Genomic DNA, 15247 nt, shown 5'->3' on the forward strand with positions numbered 1-15247 from the left:
ATAACCAAAAGGCTCTGCCGTGGGAAGACAGAGAAGGGCAAACAGGAAACCATCTGTCCTTTTTGTGTCTTTCATCCTCTTTGACACTGTAAACACTTGTTACTAATCCTGCAGTAAAGTGCTGCCACGTGGTAGATGGCAAATATAAAAACACAGCTATCTAAACACAAATTAAGTTGCTTTAGCATGTTGAGTGAAGGGACTGTTCAAGTGGTAGAAAGAAGGATATTTAACAGGAAAAAAGTTTTAAGAAGGATGTTTTAAGAAGGACAAGAAATGTTCATTACATGCTGAGATTGCTACCTTAGATAATATCTCAAAGGTCACTTTAGATTGTACAGGAAAAGTTTAGTGGTTTTTGAGTTTTATAGATTGCTATTATACTGCCTACTCTAGAAATGTTTTATAAACTGTAGGTAAAGAGGTTAGCGGTCATTAAATGATTTATGTAAAAAGAAAAAATCCTTTCCTAGAATTAGAGATTTTTAAACCTTTTTAAACTTATTTATTCTTACGTGTTTTGCATGTATATTGAATGATATATTTGTAGCCTAATACTGTTTAATAACGCTCCATTCTGTAGCTTTAAATATGGCTACAACCATATTGTATTATATATAAATGGTAATAACACCCTCTAGTGACAGTATCCTTAGGAGCATATCTACATTTCTGTTATTAATTATAGTAGTTGAGAGACTATGCACTATGGATCTCTAGTTTCAGAGTTATGTTTCTTTCATAAAATTTATTATCAGGTAATGCAGTCTGACCTTTCTTATTCCCATGTAAAGGTGCATATATGCCTTGTAAGGTCTAGCACTTCTAGACTTAAAAAGATACATTTCAGTGTACTTCAGTTCACATTTCCAAGAGAGTCCTGTGTTTTACAGTTTTCCATAGAATTTACATTCCTTTAACCTTTTTAGATATATTACATATTAATAAGGGATTTATTTTCCTGCACCAAGCAAGAGTCTTCAGCATTTAGTGATTTACCCTGAACTGAAATACTTGAATAGTTCTTATAATTAAAAAAAAAAACCAACTGTTCATAGAAATGATGCTCTTTGTAGTAGTATCATTCAAACTCCAGAAGACCAGGATTAAAAAAGCAGTGATTTATGTTGGTTAAAGATAGAATTCTTGAATTTTCATTGCATAGTGCCATTCTTCTCTGGTTGAAAGAGAAGCAGCAAACTAAGTGGGCTATGCAGAAGAAATAAAAGACAGTATGAGATTTGCAGCAAGGAATGATTAAAATTTTTTGATAAGGAACCAAGAAAACCTCAAGTGTCCTTGAACTACACAGGATACAAGCAATCTGAAACATTTAAGAAGTGTGATCTACTTGAGAGGTGCTGCGTATAAACAAAATTTAGTTGAAGAGTGAAGAGTTAAATTCTAGATTGTCTTTCTAGAATATAAATTCTCTGCCACACTTTCATCTTCCTGCAGTTACTTATGTAACCTGGGTTCTGATATGCTAAAATTATGAATCAAGACAAAATTTTTCTGTAGGCATTCCTTGAGACCTCATAATCTCAAACAAGTATAAAAGTGATTTACCATCACAGTTCAGGGTAGGACTTCGTCATTTACAGTCTCATAGGATAATTCATGTTGAAAGGGAGGGAGCACTGTAAAATGCTTTTTTTTTTTGTTGGTATATACGTATATAAAATTCTTGTGAAAAGATTGGGGTCAAAGAAAGATTAAACTGAATTGGCGTCCATACATCTACGAGTAAATTCAAAGCTATAAGATAATGGGTGTTAGCGGGTATAGGCAGATATTGAAAAAAAAGGCTTAGTAGTAATGGGGGAATTACAGTTACAGTCAGTGTAGCCTTCAAAACCAATTCTGTCTCTTCTTTTACAAGTACTTTTAAGTTAGTAAATACATTATGATACTTCTGCTAGCTGTAAAAATACTTACCTATGTAGTTTCCCCTACTGAATTTTAATTTTGGGCTTCCTCTTCATCAATAACCAATCTTTTTTTCTACTGAAAGTTATGTAACTCTCAGAGCAGTTCTGGTCTGCCTCTGCCCACTGCTACTTTTTCAGTGACTGAGCGACAGGGTGCCTTGGATATTTTGAGAAGGTAACTTCTGTCTCCCCTTACTTTAGATGTTGTTCTCACCCCCTGTAGAACCTTATTTTTAGACCCTTGTTCTCCCTGATTTTCAAATGCTTTCCCCATTTCCCATATTCCAAACTAAATTGTCTGTATTTCTTTTGAATTTTAGTGATATAAAATGCTTGGTGAACTTAAGGATTTACTGATAGGCTATTGATGGAGTACATTTATATTTTCACTTCTGTTGTATTTCATAGTTTAAGACCCTTTGGTGTATAGCACTGCAAGTGAGAATTCAATAACCAAACCACAGAACTCCATGAGGCAAGCTCTGTTAAGGTAGACAGCTTGCATGTTCACTTTTGATTGCACAGTGTGAATGCTTTAGTAAATGGAAGCTTTACTTTTAAAGGTGGTGTTTGGGAGTTGAAAGTTGCCTAAAATAAGGCTAACAGTGCTTTCAGATGAATTAATTTTCTTTGTGTTCTTTGTTGCTTTCCTCTCCAGTTTATTTTCAGAAGTACTTTCTGGACTTCTGCAGTCCTCTGTATTATCTGTCCCTAGCTCCCTCCAGTTCTTTTTCATTTTGTAGTGTTCTTTCAGGTCCTTTCAGATGGTCTCTGTTTGCTAAGTAAAATTCACAGTATTTGTCAATAAAGCAGAATAAAGAATGTCAGTGTACTTAATACTTAAGCTGTGATTTTTCACTGTAGTAGTGTTATCACAGCACTGGATGAGAACATTAATTTTATGTTGTTCATGAATATTTTGTTCTAAAAAATTTTGGGGAATAGCCTTGGGGAAGGTTTTTCCAAGTTCTGGTTGACAAAGGAAGCTCAAGTTTTCTTGTATTAGCAACAGTAGTGTCTTAAGTGCACAGTTTAGGTGATACAATCTTAAGTGCAAGCTTCTGCTTGGAATATTACCAGTTAAAGAGTACTCAGGTAATGGAGTGTCCTTTACTCTTACAAACACATTTTTAAGTCAGCCTATAGTGCCTGTGCTTTTGATACTCTCATCAATACTCTAAACTTAGTAGCTATTTCTATCATAGCTTTTTTCATTTGATACTTTTTTCAAAAAAAAAAGATGAAATGTGTAAAAAATATCTCTACTTCAGTTTCTTTCACTAATAAATCAATCATCCGCAATAGTGTGTTCTTTTTGGTGCTGGCTATGCCTGAACTATGTACTTAAGTGAAACATACAGTAATCAGTTTAGTTTTGCGGTTTCTTTTCATATCATATGTAATTTGTGTCACACTTGCAGGTGCTGCTGTTTATTCAAGCGGAGGAAAAGGAAAACCATTCAGCGCAACAAATGAACATGGGAAAATGCTTAGTTGTTCACCTGTTGTCTTGTGATCTTAAAAAAAAACAGCAACAAAAACCTCCGCAGTAAACACGTTTTCCAAGGACTCCGTGAGAAACAGTGTCATGCCTGTGTGCTTTGATTTGGTTCTTCTGCATTGAACTTTTGTTTCTTTAATTCATCTATTCTGAAAGCTTTAAAATATTGTCGAGTAGGAGTGGTTCTTTGACCGTCAACATATGGACCAACGATGTGATAGAAATGAACAGTATCTTGAGCAAAAGTGAACTTGAGAAGTATTTCTTCTTTTCTAGGAAGTAGCAGCTGTGTCTTAGATGAAGACAGACGTCATAAATCTGTTATTTGAGTTTGTAGCAGTGTATCAAAAGCAGTTCTCTTCAAAAATGCAGAAGAAAAATATGAATGCACAACCATATTGAAAAACAATAAAATCTTAAGATTTATTTTATGACACCTGCATCGTTTTTCTTCTTTTGTCCCAGTATTACTGCTGATATTGTAGCCAAATGGTCACTGTGTAGAGATACTGGGGAGGCTGATTCAATTGTTGACAGTTATCTAAATGCTGGAGATACTAATGAACAGAAAGTATTTCCAGTAGCCTCTTGGTTTGAAAGTCTGCTTTTGTTATGCTTACAATGAAAATTGCAGTACAGTAGAAATTACAAGAGCATTTATACAAAGAATACAGAAGTTTGTATAATTTAAGCTGTGCTTCTAATAATGTTAGCAAAATTGAATTACCTTCAAAAGAGATCTACAGAGCAATTATAAAAGAAGAAATGTGATTCTGATTAAAATGTAGTCAGTATTAAAGCCTGTATGCTCGCTAAGGTAACTGATGATTGACATCATCTTTAATTTGAAAATATGGATGTGCCATGAAAAGTTAGAGATGTATTTGTAAATTATTTTGCTCTTTAATTTAGAAAACAAATGCAATGGAAGTGAGTTAGACTTCTCTCTATACCAGCCCATAGCACCCAAAATTTCCCACGATTGTTTTCTTGGAAGTTGCTTGTCTTGCAGTGTAAGATAGGATGGCAAGGATGTGTCAGGTACTTCTCTACAGTCCCGTGAAGTGCTTGCAATATGAGCAAACCAACAGTTCTGTAGACAAGACAGCCCATTTTGCATTTTCTTTTTCAGAAAATATATGCTTCTTTTAAAGCCATAATGACAGAGTTATGCTTTTGTCATGTTTAGCTACCAGTTATTAAAGAAAAAGTGTGAAAGATGGAAGTGACTAGACAGATTTATTGACCAAAACTCAGATTATCTCCATTTTTTTATAATTCTCCTAGCCATTTTTTTCTATCCACACATGTCTTTTGGCATACTTATTTATTTTTAATCTGTTTTGTGGTAGCATTTAAAATGTATATTAAAATAAATGCACACTTTTGAATTAATCATTGCATTTACAAGAATTTTAATTGTATTTTGTAATTTATTTATCCTTAAAAGCCAAAAGTGTATTTTATTGTTTGGATTGTGTGCTTATATGTATACTTTGATCTTCATTGTTATTTGTGTTCCTGATCTCAAGTGTTTGTTTTAGAAAACCTGAACTTGGTCTACAAAAACACGGGGTTTAACAGGTCATAAGGTTTTCCACTCCAATAGTCTGTGTTATTGATTATTTCAAACTCATGAAGTTAGTTCTTTGTCTTTATTTGAGCTGAAAAGTAGGTTACTTGACCATTCTCATATGAAAATATCCTTTGTAGTACTTGACCAAATTTTTAGCTTTGTACATGTGCTATGTACACCTGATGAGTTTTATTCTCAGAGGTTTTTGATCTGTACAGTGTTTGTATGATCTGAACTCCATACACATAACAAAGTGTGAATAGTATGGACTTAAAATGGTCAAATATATAAAAACTGTTTATTTGCTGAAACGACTAGTATCTAGGCACTTGCTTTTCAGCAATTTTTTTAAGTGCTTGACTTAAATGCTGAAGAAGGTTTTCTTTTAGTGGAGCAGTCAGCACTGGTATAGGTGTGCCAATATGATTTGTATTTATATCCTGTTATTTTTCCTGTCTAAACTAATGAAGTAAATGTTGGTTGGATGTCTAAAGATGAAATACATCCCTATTTAAATGTAAGACAAAAAATAAAGATAGTTTTATAAAATTTGCCTTTTTTCCCCCCCTTTCCTACAGTCCTAGATGAAATAATGATAGCTCTTATTTTAAGAATTGCTGAACAGATTTTATCTTTTTGCATGGCAAGGAATTTGAAAACATGATACTCATAATGCTACCTTGACTTGCAGTTACAGTTATGTTTGTTTAGTTAAGAGGTGTTACTGTTACATGCTTTAATAGATCTGATAATAGCAATAGAATGAAGACACTTCAATGCACTCATTTGAAATCTACTCAAAGATAAAGTCTATGCTGGTCTCTGCCACCTGGAATAAGACCTGAAGAGGTCTAGGAAATTCATTAAAAGAAGGTGTTTTGGATTAGAAGAGACCCTTAAATAACATCTAGTCCAAACACAAAACACCACCACTGCCCTCCAGTATATGGAGGGTATGGAAATCTTTCACTAGATCAGGTAGCTCAAAGCCCTCTCCCACCTGATTTTGGATGTTTCCAAGGATGGGGCACCCACAACTTCTTTAAGCAACCTGGTCCAGTGTCTCACCAGCCTCATGTAAAAAATATCGTCCTTACATCCAATCTAAATTTACCCTCTTTCAGTTTAATCTGTAATTTCTTGTTCTGTCACTACAGGCCTTGATAAAAAGCATCTCTCCATGTTTCTTATGTAAATATTGAAAGGCCAAAATAAGGTAGTACTAGAATTTCCTTTTCTGCAGGCTGAACAACCCCAGCTCTCTCAGCCTTTCCTCGTAGGAGAGGTGTTCTCATCCTGTCATCATTTTTATTGTCTTCTCTGCACTTTCTTTGAGAGGTTCAAGTGTTTCTTGTGCGCAGGACCCCAGGGCTGGATGCAGCACTCCAGATGGGGTCTTAGCAGAGTAGAGTGGAAGGGCAGAGAATCCTCTCCCTTGCCCTGCTGGTCACACTGCCTTTGGCACAGCCCAGGATACGGTTGGCTTTCTGTGCACGTTGTAAGTGCATGTTGCTGATCTCATTTTTCATCCACCAGTATCTCCAAGTCCTTCTCCTCTGCTCTTAAACCCTTCATCCCCCAGTCTGTAGTGATAGTGGAGATTGCCCTGAGCCAGGAGCAGGATGTTGAACTTGTCTTTATTGTCCTTCAGAAAGTTTGCATGGGCCTACTCCAGAAGCCTTTCAAAGTCCTAAAGCACATATTGACTTTTGATAAAGGTGCTAAGCAAACTGAGTAGGAAAGGTGTACTCCTAGGTCTGTTGTTTGTAACTAGAGGTGATCTCATGGGTGAAGTGATGACTGGTGGCTGTCTTGGCCACAGTGATCATGAAATTGTTGAGTTTAATTGTTAAGAACTGTACAAAAGTAATGGCTACCACTGAGAACTACTACAGGAGGTTGATTGATATATTTACTTTAATTAAGTTCTTCATGGAACCATAACCAGCTAGAAGGGATATTGAGGAACAAGGTTTTGGGAGAACATCTCTTCTCTGAACCATCTTTCCTGCAAACCTGGAAATAATTTTCATCCTTTATAAATGCTAAACATGACAAGGTGTTCTTTTGTCCCGTCCTTGAGGTCAGGAGAAGATGAATCTGCTGACTCATCTGGAGCAGAAGCAGATCATGATCCTGCTCTCCTCACCACCAAGCTTAGACTGCAGCCCCACCTGTCACTCAAAGTAACTGGTGGCTGTGCAAGCCTACCCAGAAGTTTTAGGTGTCCAGGGAATTAGACTTAGAAGATTGACATCTTTCAAAATTATTATTTTATAAGTAAGTAGGACATTTCTTTATCTGAGAACTATGAGGTGAGTGTGTCCTGCTGATGGAAAGTATTTCCACCTACTGAAAGTTAAAGTCTGAGGCTGAAATCAAAGCAGAAATACTATGACTGTATTGGCTTTGTGTGGCAAGGTTTTGGTAGTAGAGGGGCTACAGGGGTGGTTTCTGTGAGAAGCTGCCAGAAGCTTCCCACATGTCCAACAGAACCAATGCAGCCATCTCCAGGACAGACCCACCACTGGCCAAGGCCAAGCCCATCAGACTCAGCAGTAGTGCCACTGAAATAACAAACTTAAGAAGAGGAAGGAGTTACTGTGTGGGAGCAATTGCTACCAGAGAAGGAAGGAGTGAGAATATGTGGGACAAACAGCACTACGGACACCAAGGTCAGTGAAGAAGGAGGTGGGGAGGTGCCCCAGGCACCAGAGAAGAGATTCTCCTGCAGCCTGTGGTGCTGCCCATTGTGAGGCAGCTGTGCCCCTGCAGCTCGTGGAGGTCCATGGTGCAACAGAGATTCACCTGCAGCTGATGGAGGACCCTACACTGGAGCTGGCAGATGCCCAAAGGAGGCTTTGACCCCATGTGAAGTCCATGCTGAACCAGGGTTGTGGTAGGACTTGTGGCCCAGTGGAGAGAGAAGCCCATGCTGGAGCAGGTTTGCTGGCAGGAGTTGTTAGTCCATGGGGAGCCCATGCTGGAGCACTTAATGAAGAACTGCAGCCCATGGAAGCACTCACACTGGGGAAGTTCAGGGAGGACTTTCTCCCATGGAAGGGACCCTACGCTGGAGCAGATAAAGAGTGTGAGGAGCTCCCCCCCCGCAGAGGAAGGAGAGGCAAGAGACAATGTGTGATGAACTGACCACAGTCCCCATTTTCTGTCCCCCTGGGGTGGAGGAGGTAGAGAAATCAGCAGTGAAGCTGAGCCTAGGAAAGAAGGGAGAGATGGGGGCAAAGTGGTTTAAGTACATTTTGTACCACTTGTACAGACATAAAACTCGCATTACTGCCAAATTAGTTTTTGCATGGTGTGCTTCCTTTTTTTTTTTTTTCCTGTGGGGTTTTTTGGTTGGTTGGTTGGTTGGTTTTGATTTTAAACAGATTTCCTGCTATGGATGCTAAAATACTGTATTTCACTTGTGCTGCAATGCTGCCACTTAGAGTGAACATTTGAAAGTTCTTACTATATGTGCTTTGTAACTGAAATCATTATTTTAAAATAAAATATGCTTGAGAAATATCACTAGGAATAGAATAAGTGCTTCAGAAAATGCTTCGTTTTGTAGCTAAAATCTGTTACTTAAAAAACCCTAAACAAATAACATGCACACAACCCCAATGCAACAGCTCATCTTGTGTTAACTAGGAAAGTTCAATAGGTGGATAATCTAACTGGTCTTCAAAAAAGACTTTACCTTTGTTTTTTAAGAACTATCCTATAAATATTTTTAGGATTTACAAATTGTTGATATTATAGTGTTTTAAATAATACAGTAGAGCATTTTCTATACAATAAGGTATGGAAACATGCTTACAGAGCACAAATGATATCTGCATATTTCTAAATGCATTTATCTAATTAAAGGAAAAGCAACTGATATTTCTGACTAATTTTCAGTAACTGTCTTTTCATGACAGCAATATCTAATGTTCTGAGCCTTCCAATAACTTAGGAAGTTTAATGTAGAAATGTGTAATGCAGAAATTAGCACAGTAGCTATAGTTACTGTGTACTGATGATCAGCTAGGAACTGAAATACTAGTGTGCAGATGAAACTGAATTAAAAATCAACCACATCTTTCATCATGGAACTACAACTGTGCGGCTATTGATCTGGTTTAATAAGGACATGAAGCTTAACAGCTTATAGATCTCTTTGGGACCCTTTCCTTCCATACTCCAAAAATGTAAGATTTTGCCAATGGGATAAGAATATATTAATAAAGCTCAGGCACAGACAGGCCTGAGCCTCACTGCTTTGGTCCGATTTGTTTTTTGTTGTTTTGTTTTGGTTTTTTTTTTTAACTGTATTACTCAGTAAGTTTTGAGTCTGTGTATTTGATATTTTTTCCCCTGTGTGGCAGGGTGGTGCCACATACATAAACTATTTGCTGACCTAAAAGAAAGAAAAGGGAGTTGGGGAAAAGAGCAATTTGCATAAACATTCTCCTATAGATGATTTTAATGATGAATTTAAAATGTGTGCTACAACTGAAAAACATGAAACATCACATTTCCTTTCATGTCAAGCTGGTATGACCTTCTTTGTTGGGAGTAGCAGGAAGTATTATTTCTACAGTAAATATACTACACTTTCAGCTCAGTAGTTGTGGAGCAGAAGACTTAGCATGAATAAATACAGATATAAATTGTCAGGTCACATTTCAGTGAGAGTTCATGTTAGGCAGTAATAAAAATGGAGGAGCTTACCATGAAATAAAATCATAATGTAAAGACCAAACCTGCCTATGAGACTCTTTTAAGAAAAGATGTTGGACTGAAAAGATTACAATTTTGTTTTAATAGACAGTAACATGATACAACAAAACTAGGGCATTTCTGATGGATAAATGTGTTATGAATTAGGAACTGATTTAGTAGAGAAATGGTATCCTTCCGTGTGGATGATCTTACTGTGCAAGAAAAACTCTTTCTTTTTAAACATGAGTATTGCTCTTAGATCAAAATAAAACAAAAGCATAGTTAAATAATCAGCTGTTATAATTTTTAACTTTGGGATACTCATGCACTGAACTTTATGGTTGCTGAAGTGATTTAAATTCAAACATTCCAATTTAGCAATTAATGGACATCACTGATACTATGCTAGTTTGTACCTTTCCTTCAGTAAGCACGCTAATGTAAGAGCAGTGTAGCAGTGAGACATCATAACTCATGAGAGAAGGTTCAGAGCTAAAAGCACAAAATCAGTTCAAATGGAAACTCAGCAGATCACTTCTAGTCAGTGTGTCATGTGAAGATACAAAGTTGACTCAATAGCTGTGAAGCTTTTAATGAAGTATATTTAAACTAAGATGGCTTATCAGAATCCACAAGCAGTCTCAGCATAGACAGGTGATTGTAAGGACGTTTTTAATGACTTTTTATGATTTTTTTCAAATGTAGTTTTTCCAAATATGCTTAATTCAAATTGAGTGAAAACAGATAAGGTTTTTAAAGTCACTGTACAAGAACAGCCATGCTGCAGCAGACTGACTGTGTACTGAGCAGAGTAGTCTGTCACTAGTAGTGTTTATCATCAGATACCTAAGAAAGAATATGAGAAAATGAAAGATTATATTAATACTTCTCCCAGTTCTCATCTCTCTCAGCATTACAGAGTTCAGGAACTTTCTCAGTCACAAGCGGTATTTATCAGTTTAATAACCTCAGTGAATTTTGGTTTTTCTTCCATTAACTTGTCTGATTGCTTGGTCGATGTATTGAGAAAACTTTTTAAATATAATTTTTGGTCATCTAAAAAATGCATCCCCTATTTTCTTTTAAACAACAATGTAAATTTAAACTGTAGTTAGAGAAAATGCTGTTAACTACCATTATGCAGATATGTTTGTAACTAATCCTAACGTTTTTTTTTCTTTTTGTCTGTCTTCAAGATGCTATTTTCCCTTAGGCTTCCACTTCTATTTCAGTATTCATTTTAGCCTGTGTATTCAATGACACAAGGCCTTGTCCTGCCTTTACCTGCAGTGTGAAGTACCATGCTACAGCACTAATATTTACAGAGGAAATACTATCTTCTGAGGCTATATGTACAAAATCTCAGTAATAACAGAGAGAATACAAGTTTTTTTGCCCCCTGCCTTAACATCATAACTTACAGTCTGTGAACTGTTTACTACAACATTAGGCATGTGAAAGCAAACTTCTGCAATCATGATAGCTGGCTTCAGTAAACCCAGTCTGCTAAATTAGAGCAATTTGCTACTTTAAGTTTCTGGTTGTAAAACTCTAGAGACCACCTAGTAATAATGTAGCTTCATAAATGTTGTATTGGCTGCTTGCTTATTATGTATTTACCATTGACTATGTATGATCCTTCCATGGATAATGCCTGGTAACAGTCTGGCTGATGATGAGTTAAATTTGCAGGTATGCAAAATAGTTGATTTAGGCCATCCCCTTTCTTAAAGGAGAAGATACACTTCAGTGCAAGCTGTCCACTCAGAAAGATGCACAAAGATGCACAAAGATGCACAAAGATACGCATCACTGAGCTCACTTAGATAATCTGCTGTTTCTCAGGCAAACTAAGTAAATAAAACAGCTCTTTCCTCCAATAACTTCTCTGGTAGAAAAGCAGATGCTTTCTGTCACATCTCCATATTTCTTATCAGGCAAAAGCTGTAAAAATGCTTTTTTAACTTTCTTCATCCCAAAAATGTTTATTTAAGTTTGTCTAAGGAAAGCTTTATCACCCATTTCAGACACAGGGAGTTTTTTTGAAAGTAAACCGGACTTCTGTATTTTGGATATTCTGTACTACCTAGCTCACAGAAATATTGCGAACAGCCTTGCTTGCAGATTTTTTGAGGTGGTTACATGATGAGTATTGAGTGTGTTTGTATCTCTCCGACACCTGAGATTTGTGCAGTGTATATAGTAACTTGAATTATGTGCCCAATAAAACTACAAAGTCCTTACCTTTTTTTTATTATTTTTTTTTCCCATCGGTGGTGTGTGCAAGTAAGCTTATTTCAGGAAGTGACAGGAGACTTCTCACTGGGCAGGAGGATGAAACATACTCAAGAGATGTTTTGAGTGACTTTTATGTATGATGGACGTGGGCGGTGGTCCAAGACACAGTGAAGAAATCAATAACTTTTTCTGGTCTTTCTTTTCAAAGAGGTGAGGCTTGCCTGGTTTAAATTGTCTGCTGCTTTTTGTTACACCTCTGGCTGCAGCAGGTGGGTCGAACTTCTGGTGCCCGGCAGACCCGAGGTAGCTCGGGCGGCAGTATCTGCATGGTGGAAGAGCTGATGTGACGGTCGAATCCGCAGGACAAAGGTGGAGTTGAGCAAAGGAGTCCTGCATTCCTGTCATCTCATTCGCCTTTCCCTCCCTCCTCTTGCCTACGTGTCCACTGAGAAGTGAGGGCGAGGGTGTGGGAGTCGGGGTCTGGCGAGCGGAGCCAGCGCTGGATGTGCCACTGGATGTGCCACTGGATGGCAGCATTGACTATGTGTTGGACCGGGCGGCACTGCCGGGGCCGGGCTGGGCTCTGGTTCAGCCTCGCTAAACATCAGCCGGGTAAAAGATTGATTGCAATGCAAATGTATTTATAACCACTAGAGATAGTCACCTTCCACCCCAATTAGCCTTTGAATTGATTTAGTGAGAAAAACATCTATTATGGAATAAAAGTCTTAGAGATTAGTGTTGCATTATTTCACTACATTTGAAATAGCTGTAGGTAAGAGGGTCTTACAGGCATCAATAAGCTTTAATACTATAAAGTGCTTTTAGGCTACATCAGAAGCAAATTACAAGTCGAAGGTTTGTTTGCTGAGTAAAATATAACTACAGGTAAGTTGGGTACGCTGGGAATTTGTGGTATTTATAAAATCTAGCTTATAAAGTTTTTCTTTTCATTCTTTTATTTTTTAAAAGGGATTAGTTCACTGGTTACAAAAATGTGCTTCTTTCTGCAAGCTAACAGAAATCAGTTATGTTTTTTTGTCTGATTTTTTTTCTGTTTTCTGTTCTTTCCAAAGAGCCTGGAGTGAGAGGAATGGTGGTGGTTCTTTCTCTGGAATATGAATCTTAGGTACACCATGACGTCTGACTAGTATTGCTAGGAAAGAATCCAGGAAAGAAGAGAGTTCTCTACTTGAAATTATAGTAAGGAGCTGGTCTGGTTTAATGCTTCTAATTAAAAGACCTAATTTATATCACATTGAGTTTCAGTTACAGGTGAGAAATGTTATTTCTTTGAAAGGCAAAATTTCCCTGACATTTTATAATATTGCACTGTTTTTGCTGCTTTGATGTAAATTAGCTTCCTTTCTAAGGAATACAATGTGAACAAACAGCCTTTGAAAACAGAACTGGAGCTGTAGCTGGATGCTTCCCAATTCAGATTCTGCACCTCTCACCCTCCCCCCTTCCCACTGTAAAATCTGTGCAAGTCTTTGCTTTCTATTTATGTATTCATTTGTGTTTATATAAAGGATGAAGCTTAATGAAGTCTGTGCAGTCACAGCAGGATAAACCACTGTGAGATCAGATGTGGCCCTGTGCTGTGTGTGAGAGCAAGACCTTTGAGCTGTGAGTGTTCTTATTCTCTGTATTGTCACTCAATTCATCTTTATTTAATCCATAGCTTATATGGTTAACACCATTAAACATAAAAGGTAATTTCAAAATACACTGCCAGCTTTTTACATTCTGGGAAAAATTATAACTTATTCTGTTCTTTATGACAATAGAAAAATATTTTATGCAATCCAGAATGCTGGCTTTGAGGGCTCGAACCACAAAGATCACCTTCCTTCCACTCCCCACAGCATCTATTGACTGTTTTGAAGTCTAGTCTGAAATCTACCTGAATTCATAACAAATGCCTGTATCTAGATGACAAAATATTTTTATTGATGCTGAGCAAAAACACATTCCTTGGTATGAAATTTTAAATGTATTTTAGATATTTGTATTTATAATTTGCTTTCTGACATTTAAATAAATAGTATGGGGACAAAGAAAAATGAAAAAATAGGAGACAAATTAGCAGTGTTTGCCAAGTATGTCTTTGAATGCACAAAAGCGCTGAAAGGTTTAAAAATGTAGAATATGCTATAGAAATTGGAAGGAAAAAAAGTAAAGTGAATAATTCTACTTCCATCTTCTTTTGTATCCCTTTTTTGGATATCTACAATGCACTGCAGCATTGATACCAGATAATACAGTGATATCCCACTTAGTCATGGTGAGGCATGCTTGACAATCTATCAAAAATCAGCTGGAAGCAAAACCTCCTGAAGGCAGCCTAGATCTGATGGGATTTGTCTTTATGTGTGTGTACATAAGTGCAAGATACATGAGATTTAAACATAAATGGCATGCATGCAAAATACACTGGGATTTAAAATATGTATTGTACGTTCTGCAAAATATGTGCTCCTGAATATCTCCAATTCTGAAGAAATAAACAGTCTGATAAAAATAGAATCCAGGGAGCTAATATTGGCATTGATTTTTAATTTACACAGAAGTTATTACAAATATATATCAGTGTCAATTAAAGCAGTTTCATTGCTTACAACATATAGGAAATCAGATTCCATAATTACATTTGCCATGTGTATGGTAGCCCTGATTCTAAGGTTCAAAGGTCACTGACAATTAGCATAAGATTTAAAATTAAATTACACTAAATTTTGTTCACTATAATTACTTCAAAATTTGACAGGAGAATATGAATGTTAAATCCAAAGAATATATTCTGGCAGCAAACCTCAGTTGTCTTTTCCCCTAAGGTTTTTTTTACATGTTTAATTTTGTATTTGGTTCATAGAAAATAGTTTATGTTGTGCCTAGGTAACCAGATAGAACTTATTTACCATATAGACAAGACTTTATGCAATGTTTGTAGTAGCCTGGGAACACAACAGTGTAGATAAGATTAATAAAAAGGCAAATGTAATAATCTGGCACTGGTTAAACATTTCAGTGGATAGCAACAAAAAAAGTCAGTTCAGTCATAGCTGTAGGGTTGTATTTATATTCGTGGACTTTATGGTCTTATTTTCCTGTACAGAAGTTTTTAGTTCAATTTCTTCTCAAATTGTATTATATTTTTAGTCATTAAAGTGTGTCAGTGTGTGAATTCAAAGTTTGGTGGATGCTTTTCTGAGGAAGAAAATATTAAAATGTGGAAACCTTTCTGCAAGGATATAATTTTAAAGCATGTATTCTGATAGCAGAAAGTAG

General features: G+C 36.6%; 1 protein-coding gene across 10 annotated transcripts in view; it reads left to right on the top strand.

The window, feature by feature from the left end:
- Positions 1–3868, top strand: part of CSNK1G3 (casein kinase 1 gamma 3) — a 67276-nt gene extending 63408 nt beyond the window's left edge. For 8 of the 10 annotated variants that reach the window (XM_017807279.1, XM_017807286.1, XM_017807277.1 and 5 more), the window contains 2 exons: positions 2015–2106; positions 3353–3866. In XM_017807279.1, the coding sequence (XP_017662768.1) occupies positions 2015–2072 (58 nt within the window). In that variant the 3' untranslated portion in view covers positions 2073–2106; positions 3353–3866. Of the gene's footprint in view, positions 1–2014; positions 2107–3352 lie in introns of all 10 variants that reach the window. The other 2 variants (XM_017807280.1, XM_017807282.1) reach the window with 2 other exon arrangements.
- The last annotated feature ends 11379 nt before the right edge of the window (positions 3869–15247 follow it).

Source organism: Lepidothrix coronata, unplaced genomic scaffold (genome assembly GCF_001604755.1).
Source record: "Lepidothrix coronata isolate B3197 unplaced genomic scaffold, Lepidothrix_coronata-1.0 Scaffold18, whole genome shotgun sequence".
NCBI lineage: Eukaryota > Metazoa > Chordata > Aves > Passeriformes > Pipridae > Lepidothrix > Lepidothrix coronata.